This window comes from Ovis canadensis, chromosome X (assembly GCF_042477335.2).
Source record: "Ovis canadensis isolate MfBH-ARS-UI-01 breed Bighorn chromosome X, ARS-UI_OviCan_v2, whole genome shotgun sequence".
In the NCBI taxonomy this organism is placed as follows: domain Eukaryota; kingdom Metazoa; phylum Chordata; class Mammalia; order Artiodactyla; family Bovidae; genus Ovis; species Ovis canadensis.
In genome coordinates this window covers 31,745,686-31,763,840 of record NC_091727.1, presented here as the reverse complement: position 1 = coordinate 31,763,840, position 18,155 = coordinate 31,745,686, and the positions used below count along the sequence as shown (strand labels likewise).

The 18,155-nt window shown below is 41.5% G+C and overlaps 1 protein-coding gene across 13 annotated transcripts in view; it reads left to right on the top strand.

Annotated features, from left to right (window-relative positions):
• DMD (dystrophin) overlaps positions 1-18,155 on the top strand; it is a 2,687,035-nt gene that overhangs the window by 2,561,858 nt on the left and 107,022 nt on the right. For all 13 annotated transcript variants that reach the window (XM_070291485.1, XM_070291489.1, XM_070291490.1 and 10 more), the window contains one exon: positions 12,925-12,999. In XM_070291485.1, coding sequence (XP_070147586.1) covers positions 12,925-12,999 — 75 coding nt within the window. The remainder of the gene's footprint in view (positions 1-12,924; positions 13,000-18,155) is intronic.

Below are 18,155 nucleotides of genomic sequence, written 5' to 3'. Positions count from 1 at the left end.
GGCTCAGACAGTAAAGCATCTGCCTGCAATGCAGGAGACGTGGATTTGATCCCTGGAGAAGGAAGATCCCCTGGAAAAGGAAATAGCAACCCACTCTAGTACTCTTGCTTGTAAGAATCCCATGGATGGAGGAGCCTGATGGGCTACAGTCCATGGGGTCGCAAAGAGTTGGACACGACTGAGTGACTTCACTTTCTTTGTTTTCACATCTGCCTGTCTGCCACTGGTGGATTAGAGAATTGAGATCCTCCAGACTTTGTAGTGGAAAAAGACTTTGAAAATGAGTATTGAGTGAACCAACCTACAGAATCTGCCACAGCTAGATACGGCTGAGTCATCTTTCTAGATTACAGGCATTCTCTGTAGATCACCTTTGTTCTTTCTCCTTTTGTTCCAACTCCTTGATCTCTAGGGGAGTTCTTGATATTTTTGTTATGTACGTTTCAAAAGAGAAGCCCAAGCTCAGGCTGTAGTGATTCACCCAGCACAATGGGAAGTTATGTTATTTGAAGAAAAATCACATGTGGTATCAGTGTCACCAGCAGGTTAAACCTGGTGAAATTAGGGAGTTTCCTTTCCGAATCTCATCCAATTCAAACCATTTATTGATCATCAACATCTGCTGCCCTTCGGTGTCAGTGATACGAAACACAGCACACTCTTTCCAGAAATCTCCATTCCCTGTCCCATCATTTCTTCCTCAAGTAAAAGAATGAATGATAAAGCTACTTCTAGTTAGTTATCTCTTTCATTTTTACCAGTATTGCTATAGATAGGATTTTTATTGTATGTTGAGTATTTGAATAAATCTTAAATAAACCTTTGTGAGCTAACTTAGACGTTAATCACTGTTTCATAAATAACATGGCTTAATGGAAGGTTTTCAAGTTCATTAATCTTAAAAATGTTCAGCTGAATAGTGTATGTCATGATGGAAACTACTTCTGTGTTTGATATATAAAAATTCACAGCTCTGCAGTATGTATTTCTGTCTGTACAAAAGCACACTCACATAACCAAAGCTTTCTATGTGTATCCTGCTTGGCACATCACAGACACCAAGGAAATACATATTGATTTTTATGTGAGTAAATAATTTATCTTTGTGTTTTTTTCCAGTATTTTAGAATTCTGAATCTTTAAGCCCTGAGCTTAGGATATACTTAGGCCCACAGTAGATGCTTCAATACATGTGAATTGCTGATTTTAAAATGTTTAAGTAATGGTTGCTTCATGAAAGATAATTGTTAGACTAGTTTCAGATTTTGGTTCTGTCTTCCCATCCATTCTTGTACTCGTGTATTGAGGCAGTATTTTTAGTGGCACAGTCATTTAGTTTGAATGCATTAGTAAAAGGTGGGACTTAATAGCTGGAAAATTTTGGGAAAACCCAGTAAGAAATGTTTCCACAGCGTCATTTGAGTGAAAGCCAGATAACAGCTAGTTATTGGAGGAACTTGACAGTAAAAATGTTGACATAGACATGAAAAAGAGAGTAAAAGTAAATCTGGGGGGAGGATAGGGAGTGATCTGAGGCAAGACTCGAAAAAGAAATGCCTCCTGGAGCCAAATTGGTGCCTGGGTGGGAACTGGGGCAACCTGAAAAGCTTCTGTTAGGGCTAATTTGGCCTCAGCTTCCCTCATTGACATGCAAGAATGTGAGTCTTTAGGTTCTTCCAGAGAAACAAGACCATGGGAAGTCTACAGACCTCTGTTGGCCAATCATTCAACAAGTTAAAAAACCATTAGAGGAGCCAATACCAACCAAATAAAACCAAAAAAAAAACAGTTCTACAGACTAAATTCAGCCAGTTACTGGCCTCGGGTCTATGGTTACTGGAGAAATCATTGAAAGAGATTGTGGTTTGGGGAGAAAGACCATCTGTCGAAATCTTGAGAGATAAGAGTGGAGAAATAAGTAAGCTGAGGTGCAATCAGGGTTGGAATGTTAGAGTGTAGGAAAATCTGGTTGAGCCGTTCTAAAACTGGAAACAAAGATGAGACTAGCATTAAAGGAAATGAGGACATTTGCTGCTGTTTATTTTTATCATGAAAGTAGATTTACCACAAATTCCCTAACCGTGAGAAGGGCCAGTAGATTCGAAATAGGTAGTGTCAACTCTATTACAAAGAAAGTATGGTTTTCCAGCCCCCCACAATTAGGGCACAGATTTTTCTTTAAACTGTGAAGTTGGTTGTATGAAAAATTGTACAAAGGAATAAAAATCAAGTCACACTGGATCATTTTTAAATGTCTCACATGTATTATAAAGTGCAAAATGTAATTAAGCTGTCTCTACTCTAGAGACTCTTCGAAGTGTGTTCATTTATGAAGAGAGTGTGGAAAGGTTGGTTAATTAGCGGAGTTTAGAACAGAGTTGAAGGAGACTGGGCTAATTTTAGAAGTTTGTATAGTTCTGACGGTTGTGTGGATTAGTTGAGTTGCCCCATGTTAGGATTGAGGAACTCAGGCGAGACCAGTGACTGAAGGTTCTGAGACAGAGAAAGGTAATAATACCATTCGTCCCAGTGATGAGTGGGGACTGTGTGACTGTTAGTCTCTCATCAAGAAGGAGACCAGAGGGACTTCCCTAGTGGATAGGAGTCCACCTACCAGTGCAGGGGACACAGGTTTGATCCCTAGTCTGGGAAGATTCCACATGCTGGGGGGCAACTAAGCCTACGAGCCACAACTACTGAGCCCACCGTCCACAACATGAGAAGCCCAAGCACCAACTAGAGAGAGGAGCCCCCACTCGGTGCAGCTAGAGAAAAGTGCTGAGCAGCCATGAAGACCCGGAACAGCCAAAAAAGAAAATGTTAAAAAAAAAAAAAAAAAAAGGAAACCAGAAGGAAAGAGCTTTGGCTTGATTTCAGCTCAGGTCAGTTGCTCAGTCACGTTCAACTCTTTGTGACACCATAGACTGCAGCACGCCAGGCCTCCCTGTCCATCACCAACTCCCAGAGCTTACTCAAACTCATGTCCATAGAGTCGGTGATGCCATCCAGCCATCTCATCCTCTGTCGTTCCCTTCTCCTCCTGCCCTCAATCTTTCCCAGCATCAAGGTCTTTTCAGATGAGTCAGCTCTTTACATCAGATGGCCAAAGTATTGGAGTTTCAGCTGCAGCATCAGTCCTTCTAATAAATACTCAGGACTGATTTCCTTTAGGATGGACTGGCTGGATCTCCTTGCAGATTGGCTTGATTTAGTGTGGTTCTAATTGGGGCATGAAGCAGATGACAGGGAAGGCTGATCAGAGAAGGAGGGTCAGTTTAGAGACCTTGCTGATTGACGCTCCTTCTAGCTGATGGTAAGGATGGCAAATAAGGAAGTGCTTAGCTAGAAAAGCTTTTCCAGTGGCTTGACTGAAGGAGAAATGGCACAGTCTGGAATTTGGGAGTAGGGTTTACATTCTTCGAGTGTGCTGCCACGGCACTCGACCCCTCTGTTTTCAGGGCCTTACCTCACTCCCAGGTTTAGTTACTCCTGCTGCCTCCACGTCTGGTGCACCTTTTTCTGAGATTAACCCTCCAGCCTCCTGGCAGGCTGAAGCAGGGGGAGACTGGGATGCTTGGCCCACCTCACATGAATTTAAGCTTGGAATTTCTCCCAAATCAGCTACCATCCGGTTACCTTCTGAGCTTCTGAGGCCCTAGAGCTCTGATCTCTTGTTGTCTCATCTCCAGTTTTGTCTCTTTTCTTTTAGGTAGATGTCGATCTCCATTCTTTTTTCTGTCATCCTAGTAGTTTCAGAAGTGAGAAATAAATGACTCTGTTCCATCTGCCACGTTCACCTGGAAGTTCTGAGACCTAGTTCCTTACCGATGATATGCAGGGCCCTACAGGGCCCCTGCCGCTGTCTACCTGGTAGGTCTTAGTTGGGGCCATTTTTCATCAGCCTGGGCTTTCTTAGGAGTCTTAATGGTCCATAGTCTTTTCTGCTGAAGAGCTTTTTTCAAACGTGCTTTCATCTTGCTTTGCTCTTCCTACTCTTCACATAGCCAACTCCCATCACTCTTCATCTCTTTGCTTAAATGTCACTTTCTCAGAGAGGCCTTCCTGGCCTGTGTCTCCCTCTGTCCTAACTCTCAATAAGCATTGAAAGGATAGGTGAAAGGATGATGATTAGATGGATGTCTTTATTTTTTACCTTGAGTAACTTTGGTGTATAACATTATGAGTTTCAAGTGCACAGCATTGTATTTCTACTTCTGTATACCCTACTCTACATACTCATCCCCCCAAATTTAGTTTCTGTCTGCTACCATACTAGTTGATCTTCTTAGCTCATTTTGCCCTGTCCCCCCCCTTGCCTTCTACTAACCACTACTCTGTTCTCTGTACCTGTACATTTGTTTTTATTTGGTGGATGTCTTTCAAAGAGCTGTAAACCGGTTTAGCCTAAACAGTCTTTTTGAATCAGTATTATTTTTTTATACATTTTTCTGGTGGGCAGGGTTTGAGAGTTGGAGCCCAGACCCTTTCTGATCTGAAACTTAAGTAAAAGGAACATGGCGCAGCAGTGTCCACATGAGTCCCTTCTCCATTATCGGGGGTGGAGGGGGAAGGATTCGGGCCCAGAAATGGTATTTAAGATACACGGTTTCCCCCCCCGCCCCCTCCCCCAAGAACTTTACATTGGCCATTTGTTACAGAAACTGCTTTCTCAACAAACCTTTTACCAGAGCAGCAAACAAGAAGCAAAGCTCATTTTAATTTCTGCTCTTCCAGGAGCACAGTGTTGCTAAGAAATAGTAAGATTGTGCTGAGGAAGGCCAAGTGAAATGCAGGAGCCAGAAAGGTCTTGAACAACCCACAGTCAGGATTTCATGCTATCTTTTATTTCACAGTTGAACTTCCTTATTTTTTATTTGGTTTGGTTTGTTTCTCTCCTTCAGAATTCTAAGTGTTCTAACATTTGTGTGACCCTGGGTCCTTTATTGCTTCTCTTCATTTTTCAGAGAAAATTAATTCTAGAGAGTAACTGATAGTGAATAATACTGTTTTTCATCTGGAAGCATAACTTGATAGGAATTATAAGTTCACAGACTCGAGTTTCTGTGAGTTATGCAAGTATGAATCTGTCATTCTTGTTTATCTCTCTGTAGGTTTATTTTTTTCCCCATTTAAGTAAAGTTCAGTGTTGAGGATGAGGTTTAAAGGAGTTTAGATTTTAAAAGGCCTCTAATATATCTAAAAAATTATAAAGCCATCATGTGTTAATGTACCTCTTCTCTCTCAGCTAATTCTTTCAAGATATGTTGCAAAAATCCCCTGTGTTGTTGAAGAGTTTTGAAGACTTCCCCATAATTCTACATTGTACTCTAAAACGTCTGAAGCCTAGACATCTTGATTCAATTTGCTTTCAAGCCAGACTTGGTTGAAATTACTCCATTAGTCTCAAGCCTTATAAAGACTTATCTATGGTTCTTGTCTGTCCTAGTGACTTTGAGCTGGCAAGAATAATGCTTATTGTGTGGAGAGTCCATTCGTCTATAGGAATAGTGAGGCTGGGGGATTGGAGATATATTATTATATTTTAAAATCTTTAATTTTTTTTTTTTGGCCATACCACTCAGCTTGTGGGATCTTAGTTTCCTAACCAGAAATTGAACCCTGGCCCTTGGCAGTGAGCATACAGTCTTAACCACTGGACCACCAGGGAATTCCCCAAATCACCCACCTTTGTATATTAGAAGGGGCATGAGAGGAGACTACCTTGTTTTGGCATCTTTAGAAAATTTGGAAATTGATTAAAACAGATAGGCAGTAGTAGTTTAATTCACATTGTATGCAAACAACTGAAGTTGGAACTATTCGAAAAAACATCATAATTCCTCTAAACTTTATTTTTCACTCATGATCACCTGAGTGATTTGGCAAACGGAGTTGATAGGAAACAAAGACCACACCACTCATTTATCTGTTGGAATAATCTTGAGCCATCCAGCTCTTTCCACTCATTACATTTATGGGGGTCATTGTCATTCTTTCTATCTAATAGATAAACATACTAAAACTTTGGGCCTTTCTAAAAAGTGCCCACAAGCTATTGGAAAGTTGGACCAAAATACTGCTTGTTTTAAATTCTAGACATCAGTTCATTCCTTGGTAGCAGGTTTTTGAAGTCTGATGTAAAGGTAGAAACCAGCTGTAAAATTAAAGTGAGGGGGCTTAATGTTTTATTTCTACAATATTTTCCAAATTCTCCCCTGACTTTAAAATGCTGAGGTGTTTTTCAGTCTTTTTGAAAGAGCATGTCCAACAGTGTGTAGATTTATGGCTCAGACTTGATCGGTCATTCCTCTTTTCTGGTGAATTTGACACCTTCCACCACTACCCTCCACAGAATGAAAGTGAAAGTTATATGACAGAAGTGAAGTGAAGTCGCTCAGGTGTCCGACTCTTTGCAACCCCATGCAACTGTAGGCTCCTCCATCTATGGGATTTTCTAGGCAAGGATAGTGGATTGCCGTTTCCTTCTCCAGGAGATCTTCCCAACCCACGGATTGAACTTGGGCCTCCAGCATTGTGGGCAGACGCTTTACAGTCTAAGCCACCAGGGAAGAAACACTTAGCATAGTCAAGGGAAATTCATTGGCATAAAAAAGGTGCAACAAAACCTGTTTGTTGTCTGTTCTGTGCCTCACAGTAAAAGCCAAATGGACCATCACTTTAGTAGCTGGTGATCCAACTTGAGAGGGTAGATGATGCAATCGTTCCCCTTGTTCTTGAGTTTCTAGCTTTCTCCATTTTTAGACCAGAACCAGCCCTGGATAAAATAAATCATGAAGAAGAGGCATGTACAGTTCAGCATGTTGAGTGCCCTGAAGTGCGCTTCCTACCAACTGCCATGCAAACATGGTCTCGGGTAGTCTCACGCTTCTCCACTTCTCGAGTTCTGGTTGTGAGAGCTAGTGAGCTCCTCACAGCTTGGGCCAGAGTCCTGGAAAGCCAGCTCCCGGGGAAAGTGGAGGCTGGCCTCCCATGGGGGATGGACACTGGGACTTGAAGCTATGTTTCACATGCATACTTTAGCTATGTGATCAGCCCTAGCCTCAGCTCGGAACCATGTCACAGAGTCTGCAGCTGTACCGCATCTTGAGGTTTCACTGTGTGTCCTCCACATTTTCACAAGGTGGCGGTGACCAGCTGTAAGCCAGAGGGAATGGTGCTGCCAATTCCTAGCAAAACATGCGGATTCAGACAACACAGATGGTTATCTCTCTGGAGTAGGACTTTTTAAGGAAACCAGAACTCTGTTGAAATTCACTGATGGTTACTGGATATAAGTCTATAAATCTGCATGGCTTCTGTCACAGTATGATGAAAACTAGATGTTTTCCCTGTTCCCTTCTTGTGGTATTCCTGAATCACTGTGTGCTCATTAGTTGGACCATGCTACATGGAAAACTGGTGGCAGAAGGCTTGTTCTCTGCATTGTGTTGGAGGGTATGCTTGAAAGGGTGTCACAGTGGATCAACTCCAGGCAGAATGTGCCATATTTAGAAGGATTTGATAGGGAAGAATGTTTGAACTGCTTTAGGGAAGCTGAGAGTGCTGCTGGAGCAAGAATGTTCCAGATGCTTGTCTCTGATAGTATTCTACCATGAGCCACACCCTGAAAGAATCACATCATCCTTGCCTCTCCCACTTGGATCTCTAGCTCCTGGAATTTGCCAATTCTTGAGGGTTGGATGGAGCTTCTGACCTTATTTAGACCACTTGTTCTGAATTCTGAATTACACCTTGGAAAATCAGAAAGAGGGTAAGACACCTGTAATTTATTTTATTAGTGTTCATCATAAACAAGAGACCCGCAAATATAATCTAGAGATGAGGTTTTGGTCTAATTGACTATAATGGTCATTAAATAATCCACAAGCCCACAGAATGGAATGTAGAAAGATAGAAAAACAAAAGACAACACAGTTCTCTATACAGAGTTTATACTCGAACTTTTAACATGAAACAAGAAACTGTATTAAAATGTATAATTAAAGACTGGGCTTCCCTGGTGGCTCAGTGGTAAAGAATCTGCCTGCAGTGCAAGAGACTGGGGTTCAGTCCCTGGGTGGGGAAGATCCCCTGCAGGAGGAAATAGCACCCACTGCAGTATTCTTGCCTGGAGAAGTCCATAGACAGAGAAGCTTGGCAGGCTACAGTCTATGAGATTGCAAAGAGTCGGACACAAGCTAGCGACGAAACAACAAAGACTCAATTATACCTGAAGGTATAGGTGAATCACCTGGGGATCTTGTTAAAATGTTCATTCTGGTTCACAGAGCTGGGTGGGGCCTGGGGTTCTGCATTTCTAACAAGGTCAGAAGAGATGCTGATGCCATTGTTTCCTCAAATCATGGTTGGGGTAAAAAGGATCTGCCCAGGTTCTCTTGGGTCAATAGGTGTTGGGAGCCACTGTGGTTATACAGAGGTGTGGGCTGCCTTCTTAGCAATATCTTGGCTACCAGTTTCTAACCAAAGCAGATCTTAGAACAAGATTTGTCACCTATGAACACTTACTAGTCACAGAGCAGAAAACAGTTTTAAAGCCCATGCCTAAGACTCCATGAAGTCCCAACTCTGCCTTTTGAGAGCTTTGCACTAGAGCCTCGCAATCCACATCTGTCACGGTCCTTAACACAATGGGTCTAAAGTGTGGTCCCTGGACCAGCAGCATCAGCAGTGACATAGAAACATGTTAAAATGCAGATTCTCAGGCCCACTGTAGACCTGAAGAATCAGAAAATCTGCACATGGGGCCTGGGAATCCGGGTTTTTAACCAGCCCTCCAGGTGTATCTAATATACACTCAAGTTGGTGAACCACTGCTACAACAGCAGGATTCTGTCAGCCGTCTAATTGAATTCAGGCAACCAAGAGTCCCAGAACTACAGCTGGAGCTCTTGGAATCCAGCCTACCACACCACTTTGCAAGGTAGAGGACCTGCTAGATTCTTCTCACACCCCATTAACGTAAGGGCAGGGCATGTTTCTAAACCCTTTGCAGCAGTCCTTGTATTTTGTAAACTATGAAAATCACTAACACAAGCCCCTCTCACATTAATTAGGATCCTAGATGTATTAATAGGATTTTAGGTGTAACACGAGCTAAATATAACTGAGGCTTTTACAGTGGCAGCCTCTGGAGTGAGGGTTTTTGATTAATTGCTAGCCAGCCACCCCTGGAGTGTGCTTTCCTGATTAAGACAACTGACCGCCTCTGCAGCATAGCTAAGCTAACACACACATACATCATTCTACACTGTCCAGGGGAGGATTTCTTTTTAACTCTTAAAATCTACTTTATTAAGGCATTTGTTGTTGTTCATTCACTATGTTGTGTCAGACTCTTTGTAACCCTGTGGACTGTAGCACAATAACCTTCCCTGTTTTTTGTGATCTCCCAGAGCTTGCTCAAACTCATGTCTGTTGAGTCGGTGATGCCATCCAGCCATCTCATCCTCTGTCACCCCCTTTTCCTCCTTCCCTCAGTCTTTCCCAGCATCAGGATCTTTTCCAGTGAGTCGGCTTTTCACATCAGGGAGCCAAAGTATCAGACCTTCAGTATCAGTCCTTCCAATCAATATTCAGGGTTGATTTCCTTTAGGATTGACTGGTTTGATCTCCTTGCAGTCCAAGGGACTCTCAAGAGTCTTCTCCAGCACCACAGTTTGAAAGCATCAATTCTTTGGTGCTCAGCCTTCTTTATGGCCCAACTCTCGTATCCATACAAGGCATACATAAATACAATAAAGTGTATATACTCTCAAGGGACCTTTATAACAATCAAGATAAATATCATTTTAATCACGTTAAAAGATAGCCTTGTGTTCTTTTCAGTTAGTTACCCACCCCTTCCCCACTCCTGGCTACCATCTACCTGCTTTCTGTCAGTACAGGTGAGATTAACCTGTTCTAGGATTTCATATAAATGGAGTCAAACAGTATTTTTTTTTACTCTTTGTGTTGTTACCCAGGGTAACATTTTTCAAATTGGCTCACATTGTTGCATTATCAGTAGTTATTTCCTCTTTATTACAGAGTAGAATTCCCACTGTGTGACTGTACCACAATTTGTTTATTCATTCTACTATAGTTTTCTTTCCAGTTTTTGGCTCTTACGGATGAAGGCTACTCTGGGCATTCACATAGACATCTTTTTGTGACATGTCTTTATTTCTTTGGGGTGACTATTTAGGAGTAGATTTTTGGGTAATAAGATGTTTGTGTAATTTCATGATAAATTGCTAACCTGATTTTCCAAAGTAGTCATTCTGTTTTATATTCCCACCAACAGTGTATCAGAGAGAGTTCCAGTTGCTCCACATCCTTGCCACCATTTAGTATTGTCTGTTTCTTGGCATTTATGTTGGATATTTTAAAGTAAATTGCAGACCTTGTTTTTCTTTCCGCTAATTTCATTTTAGCTTGTTATATTTGATCTCTTCAAAGACCATCAATCTAATAATGTTGGCCCATCAACATGGATATGGATTAAATTATTTCCCTTTCCTAATTTCCAGTTAGAATTGGTTCTGTGGGTGCCATTTGTTTATGGTTATTAGTCATGTTTGCCAGTATTTTTTTTCCATTCTTTTATTCATTCAGTTTGTCAGAGTCCCTGAGCTGTATTAGACCTGCTTTCTCAGAGAACAGTTGTATGTTAAGTCACCAGGAAATACAACAGAGGTTGGGGACAGGGTATTGGTCTTCAAGGAGCTTTTTGGAGTTGGGTTTATGAAACATAAATGCACAAAAATACAAGAAAAGAAATATAGTTTGGTGTATATCAAGACTTATGCAAAATTCAGTAAGGGCATAATGTAATAGAGATTTCTGCTAGGTGAGATGATTTGGGGCTTAATAGACAAGTGACAGTAGAAACCACTGTGGCAGAAATTGTTGAGTTGTTAATCCATGCAGAATAATAGAATGATTGCACCTTATTATATAAAGCTAAATGTAATCCCAATGTTTTTCACTTGATTTTTTTTTTGAATTTTTATTTTTTTAATTTATTTTTTTTTTTAATTTTAGTTTTTTATTTTTTAAATTTTAAAATCTTTAATTCTTACATGCATTCCCAAACATGAACCCCCCTCCCACCTCCCTCCCCATAACAACTTTCTGGGTCATCCCCATGCACCAGCCCCAAGCATGCTGCATCCTGCGTCAGACATAGACTGGCGATTCAATTCACATGATAGTATACATGTTAGAATGTCATTCTCCCAAATCATCCCACCCTCTCCCTCTCCCTCTGAGTCCAAAAGTCCGTTATACACATCTGTGTCTCTTTCCCTGTCTTGCATACAGGGTCGTCATTGCCATCTTCCTAAATTCCATATATATGTGTTAGTATACTGTATTGGTGTTTTTCTTTCTGGCTTACTTCACTCTGTATAATAGCCAGGACATGGAAACAACCTAGATGTCCATCAGCAGATGAATGGATAAGAAAGCTGTGGTACATATACACAATGGAGTATTACTCAGCCATTAAAAAGAATTCATTTGAATCAGTTCTGATGAGATGGATGAAACTGGAGCCGATTATACAGAGTGAAGTAAGCCAGAAAGGAAAACACTTGATTTTTTAAAAAAATATAGCAGTGTCTTTTATTAGTACAGAATATGGACAGAAACAAATATCCATCCTGATATGGATTTGTAACTTTTCTTATTGATATCTGATATCATTTTTGTATATTTAACATGCATCCGAATTTTTGATCAGCAAACATTTCTGATTAGTAAATGTGTGTGTGTGGGCACACACACAAATTTGTGAACTTCTTTTTAAACCAGCTCTCTTTTATCCTGTCTTTGCCAACTTATGTACTTTTTAAATAAATGTAGAAGAGTTAAATAGAAGGAATCTGTGGAATCAGGCAGACCTAAACCTGGATGAGAGTTAACTTTGCCAATTATATTTTAAAATGCATCTCACACACAGACACATACACATGTTAAATAAGAAATGTTCCAAATGTTAACAGTGCACATCTTTGTGTAGTGAGATTACAGATGATTTATTTACTTGATTCCATGCTTTCCTTTAATTTCTTTGTTTTCCACAGTGAGCATGTATAACTTTGATAATTAGAAAAAATGTTATATGCCACTTGATTGTTTGCTAAATTCTCATAGCTAGTCCAATGATGTATTCCCTGTTCTTTTTAATCTTATGTTGCTCATGACATAGAGGGGTGGAATTCAGGGGAGAGGGAAGAAGGTCCAAGAGGGAGGAGATACATGTATATGTGTGCATTCTTAGTCTCTCAGTTGTGTCTGATTCTTTGCAACCCTATGAACCATAGCCCGCCAGGCTCCTCTGACCATGGAATTCTCCAGGCAAAGATACTGGAGTGCATAGCCATGCCCTTCTCCAGGGGATCTTCTCGACCCAGGAACCTGTGACTCCTGCATTGCAGGCAGACTTTTTACCATCAGAGCTACCAGGGATATACTTGGTTCATATACCTGGTTCACTTTGTTGTGCAGCAGAAACGAACATAGCATTGTAAAGCAATTATACTCCAATAAAAAAATTAAATAACAGGAAAAACATTTTAAATCTCACATAGCAAAGATTCACTACAGCAGAACCAAGATTACAGTCTAGAAAATAAATAACGTGTCCCTCTATTCTCTCTTGGGAACAAGAACTACATGAGCACCTTGCAGGTTATGCCAGTGTCGTCCCTCAAAGAACTTAGCTTTCCTGATTGTCAAAGAGTAAAAAGACTTTTTTTTTTTTTTTCCCTTCCCCACATAGACAGAATTTCACCTTTCCAAAATTGGGGCATATGCAAGAGATTTTTTTTTCCTAGCCTTTTGTTGGCAGATCATTGGGAGCTTATCTGTGTTATTTGATGAAATAACAAATGATCTTTGTTTTCTCCCTTTCTTCTTCAGCTGACCTGAATAATGTCAGGTTCTCGGCTTATAGGACTGCGATGAAACTCCGAAGACTGCAGAAGGCCCTTTGCTGTGAGTATTAACCAGTGCTTGAAATACTTGATAGTTACTCTTTGCTTTAAAAAAAAAATGATTGGGGTATTTGCTCTTGAGGAAGGGAGAAATAGCTCTCTCAAGTCTAGTTGTAACATAGAATTCATTTTTTTTTCCAAATCTTTTTGGCTTAGTGTACATCTAGATTGGGGCTTCTCTGATTGCTCACTTCTAGGGCTTCCCTGATAGCTCAGCTGGTAAAGAATCCACCTGCAGTGTGGGAGACCTGGGCATCTAGATTACTCTGTCACATTGTTGAGAATCATTCTTGTCACCATTTCTCAGCTACTGATGTTGAATTGATAAGAGACTGATCATTTTTATTTTCTAATATATGGCACTGGCATCCAGAATTATCTTTGTGAAACTTGAATTATCTCCCCCATTCCACCTTTATTTCTTCTTAGAAAATGTGTTTAATGTTTGAAGTATTAGCACTCGGTTGCCTTAACCAACCAAAGCACAGAGATGTGTATTGTTTTTTGGCTTGAATGCTAATGTTGAGATCAATGCTGTCATAGAAGAATGATGACAAGGTTGTTTTTCTGCTTTTGCTAAATAGCATGCCTCAGTGGGAAAAAAAATCCCAGAGTGTCATACAACACTCTCGGTTCATTAAAGAGTTTATGTAACTGTTACTAAGTTATTGAGAACCTGTGTATGCTGATGATGTGAGCATGAAATAGGCACTGATGGAACCCATAGTCTAATGAGGGACACACAGGGTATCCAGAAGTCTACAGACGTAGGTAAACATATATAAGATCATCAAGAACCTCTACAATCTGTTTTTTGTTTGTTTGTTTTTTTTTTTTTAAAAAGCAATGAGATTGCCTCTATTAAGGATTTATGGGCACCTGAGAAAAAGTGAAAGGACAATTTGAATGTTCTATATTGAGTCACATGACAGTGGGTGGGGTACCATGAGAACAGCTAGTAGTGGGGGTGAGGTGCTGAGAACATTTGCTTGAAGAGCCACGTGAGTCCAGAAAGGTAAGTAGAGTTCAGTCTGGGAGGAACGTTCTCATCAGAAGGCAGAGTGTGTGTTGAGGCATGGGGTCCAGAGATGCACTCAGGAACTGAAAATGCCACAGCATGATAAAACACAGGAGCTCCAGGAAGGGGCTGTGGTGAAATATTCGGCTGGAGCCAGGCAGACTTTGAAAGGTTTTTACACTTAAGTTACACAGGGTGGGAATGAGAGGGTGGGACGAATTGAGAGACTAGTATTGAAACATATACATCACCATATGTAAGCGAAATGGCCAATGGGAATTTGCTGTGTGACACAGGGAGCTCAGACCAGTGCTCTGTGATATCCCAGAGGAGTGGGTTGGGGTGGGAGGTGGGAGGGAGATTCAGGAGGGAGGGGACATATGTATACCTATAGCTGATTCATGTTGATGGATGGCAGAAACCATCACAATATTGTAATCCAATTATCCTCTAATTACAAAAAACTTAAAGAATGTAGAAATCAGTGGGGAGCCATGTAGTGGGATGGCGTGTTGAGATTGTCATTTAGGAAGATGACTCTGGCTGTGGAATAGAGCCTGAATCAGTGCTGGGGATGGGGGTTGGTGCAGGGAGGTGTGGGGGCATACCCCTGCAGGGGAAGAAACTTGGCAAGCAGTTTCCATCCTCTAAACCAGCAATCTGGTAGCCTGCATTGACAGAGTAGGAATGGAGAAAACTGGGAGGACTTAAGAAATACAAGGTGGAATTGATAGGCCTTAGAGACAAGTTTGACATGCCTGGTGAGGATAGATCAAGGAAGACACTCAGGTGCTCAACTGAGATGAACAGTGGGCCTGCTGGCAGAGTTGGCCATATACACATAGCTGTGGTGCTCAGGAGAAACAGATGAGCAACATTTAGGAGTTATGAGTGTGCAGATGCCTAGGGAGAGGGAAAGTAACAAGAAAACAATTTTTGAGACCAAGAGTGACCCATGTACAGAGGGGACTACAAAGGAACACACACATAGTACCACATACTACACGGGCAGGAAGAAGGGGCCCACCACCAGGCTCAGATGCTGCTGGAAGCTCAGGAGGAAGTGGGCCCAAGTGTCCATTGGGTTGAGCAACAAGGAGGTCCTCAAGAACTTGGGTGAGATTTTAGGGGAGATGGTGTGGGAGGTGAAGTGGGCTTAGAAGTCAACAAAAAGTAGGGATGTAGAGAAAGTTGGTTGAGACGATTCTTGGAGAAAGGTTGTGAAGGGAAGCGGGGTAGTCATTAGCCGGAAGGGGCAGAGGAGTTAATGGAGGGTACATGCATTTAGACTGAGAGAAGCCTGAGTCTATTTCAATGAGTATTAGAAGACAGAACAAAATGGACATTGTTGACGGAAGAGGAGATAATAAAACATGTGAGTCCTGGGAGGATGGGAGAAGATAACCCAGGGCTCATGAGAAGGAAGGGGGCGCCTGTCTTCCAAGGTAGTGAGTAGGGTGAGGAGAGGATGTGAGCAGGGCCAGGTAACTGAGGAGACCTGGGGGAGGCAGGCGAGGGATGCCCGTGGACAGGGCTCCATTTTTGGCGTGAAGGTGGAGGAGAGTTCCTGGGCTGCAGTTAACAGCAGAAAGTTGAGGTCATCCTTACCTCTGTGGCCAGGGAGAGGGCTATTTTGGAAAGCAGCATCTTGGAGCTCAGCATCGGCTGAGTGTTTTAGGGCTGCACCCATCCTTGAGGGGATTTGTCCAGGAGCTGGATGATTCTGTTCCAGGTAGGCAGAGGCCACCTGGGCAAGAGAAATAAGGATCTGATCAAAAGAGGGGGTAAGTGGTTGGAATGCTGTCTGCTCAGTCCACGTTGGGCAGAAGAAGCTGGGAATTCAGGTGGAAGCTGGTAATTAGGAGGTAGTGTGGTCAAGTGGCCAACAAACGCTTCAGGGAGGTAAAGGAAGAGATTGTGTGGAAGTGACTGGAAGGCCAAGAGGTTGTGGTCAGACGGCAACAAAGCTCAGCAGTTTCTCGGAAGCAGAACAGGTCAGGTGATTGGCTCTAGGACATGACCATTTGCATAGGTGGTAGAGGTGGACCAGATGTCAGTTTCCCTGCAGCTGAAATAGGAGCTTAAGGAACAGAATGGCTAGAGTGACACACGAGTTATGACGGCCAATATTGAAATCACCCCAAATTGGACCCAAACTGGACCAAACTGAACCTAGTTCATGGTGGAGAGCTGCGAACCCTGGCAACTGAAACTTTGGGAATGAAGGTATCTGACCAGGGGGACTGCAGAAGCTAGCAGGAAGATGGTCAAGGAGTGTTGTTGGCATGTGATTTTCTGCATGGTGATGGAGAAGACATGGTTTAGAAATAAAATTGTTTGGAAGGAGAGAATAGGCCTGTCCTCTTTATCTTGATCTCTCCAGTGCTCAGCACAAAGCCTGGCACCGAGAAGGGCTTAATCTGTTTTCATGGAATGGATGTGTGAATGAAAGGAGATTTGGGCTTCCATTTCCATATAGGTTAGACTCTGAAGCTGTCACTTTTCAGCTATATAACTGCTATGCTTAAGTGGTTTTTAGAGGACTCCCTGGGCCTATGATTCCCGTAGGGACCTGTTGAATGTACCAGAGCTGGAAAGAGGTAATTTGGGGTGGGGGAGTCAAAGGCCGGGTGGATAAAGTCTTCTGCCTCTTTTTCATCTTCTGTCTCTGCCCCATCCCAGAGGTAGTGCCACCCACTGAGAAAGGGACAACTGTGAAATGGCTACTGTAGAGTGCTATGGTGTACAGTCCCGTGAGACCCTAAAAGTTCAGTAGAGATAATATGTTGTGCCAGGTCATACTATGAAAAAGCCCCCAAATTGACTAGATTGGACCACCCTTTCCATACTATTCCTCTCATATTTAGGCATTATTCATTTCTCCTGTCAAACAGTCTTTCCATTCATGAATGTGCCTCATTATCTGTCATCTCACTGTATGTTAAAACTTCCAATAAACATGGGACAAATGGGGGAATCTGATATTATAAAACATTTTGGCCACGAGTGGTTATGACCTCATAACAAAGTTAAGCTCTGAATGTAGAATGTAAAATTTTGACTTTTCAACTACTGTGCAACTCTCGGCACTTCCTTTCTCAGCATTACTTTTCTCATTTTTGAAAAAGATTTAGGCACGGCAAAATGAGGGTTATTTATCTAAATTAAGTGCTGGATTCTCAGGAATGGTAGAAGGGTTCCACATGGAGTGTGAATACAGAATGAAGAGCTCACCTATCCTTTTATTATTGAAAACATGCATGATCGCATTACTTAACTGTTCAGTAGATTATTTCAGAATTTCCTTTTAATTTTAGATATGCTTTGGTTTCCCTTCCGGCCTTTTCGTCATTTCTATGTCTGTAAAGCCATGATAAAGAGCTATTGTCTGGGGTCAGAAAACAAAACTTGTCCTGGCTAGCTTTTCCAACCGAAGGTCGTTTCCACTAACTCTTACTTTAATGAAAATTAATGATGTTATCTCAATGATTTCCTGATGCCAGTTAAGAGTTTGAATTACAGATACCTTAGAAAATATGCTATGCTGCTGCCATTAAGCACTTAGTCTTAATATTTTTTCACTGCACTATCAAAGCTTCAATACTGCAGAAACCTGAATACCACAATGTTATCCACTATAGAGTTTGCTGTTTAAGTCTAGAGCATCATCATTGGTCTATAATGTCCCCAGTTTGTAATCGGTTTAATGTTGCGTGACTCTGTACTGCCTTTCAAGGCATTGTGAATGAAAATTAAACTTGACAGAAAAGCAGAAACAAAGAGAAAATCTGGGTAAAATGGATTTATAAGCCGGTTCCTATGGCTGATAACCCATTGAAAGTTATAAAGAAGATAATCTGAGTTTTTTCTTTCTCCTACTGTGGTTCTCATGACATCCTATAGGTTTGCGGCATCTAAAATTAAAAATATAGCCAACTTCTAAGAGCAGAAATAAAAAAAGGCACTTAACAAAACCCGTGTATTTAGTTTATTAGTGTGTGGTGGGTTGGAGAGAGCCCAAACCATAGGGCTAAATATACTGCAGTGGATAAATGTGACAGATACTCTGCAAACAAGAAATAGAGAACAATTTGCTTCTGTTCGGCAACTAAATCACACAGTGGAGAAATTTTCTACTG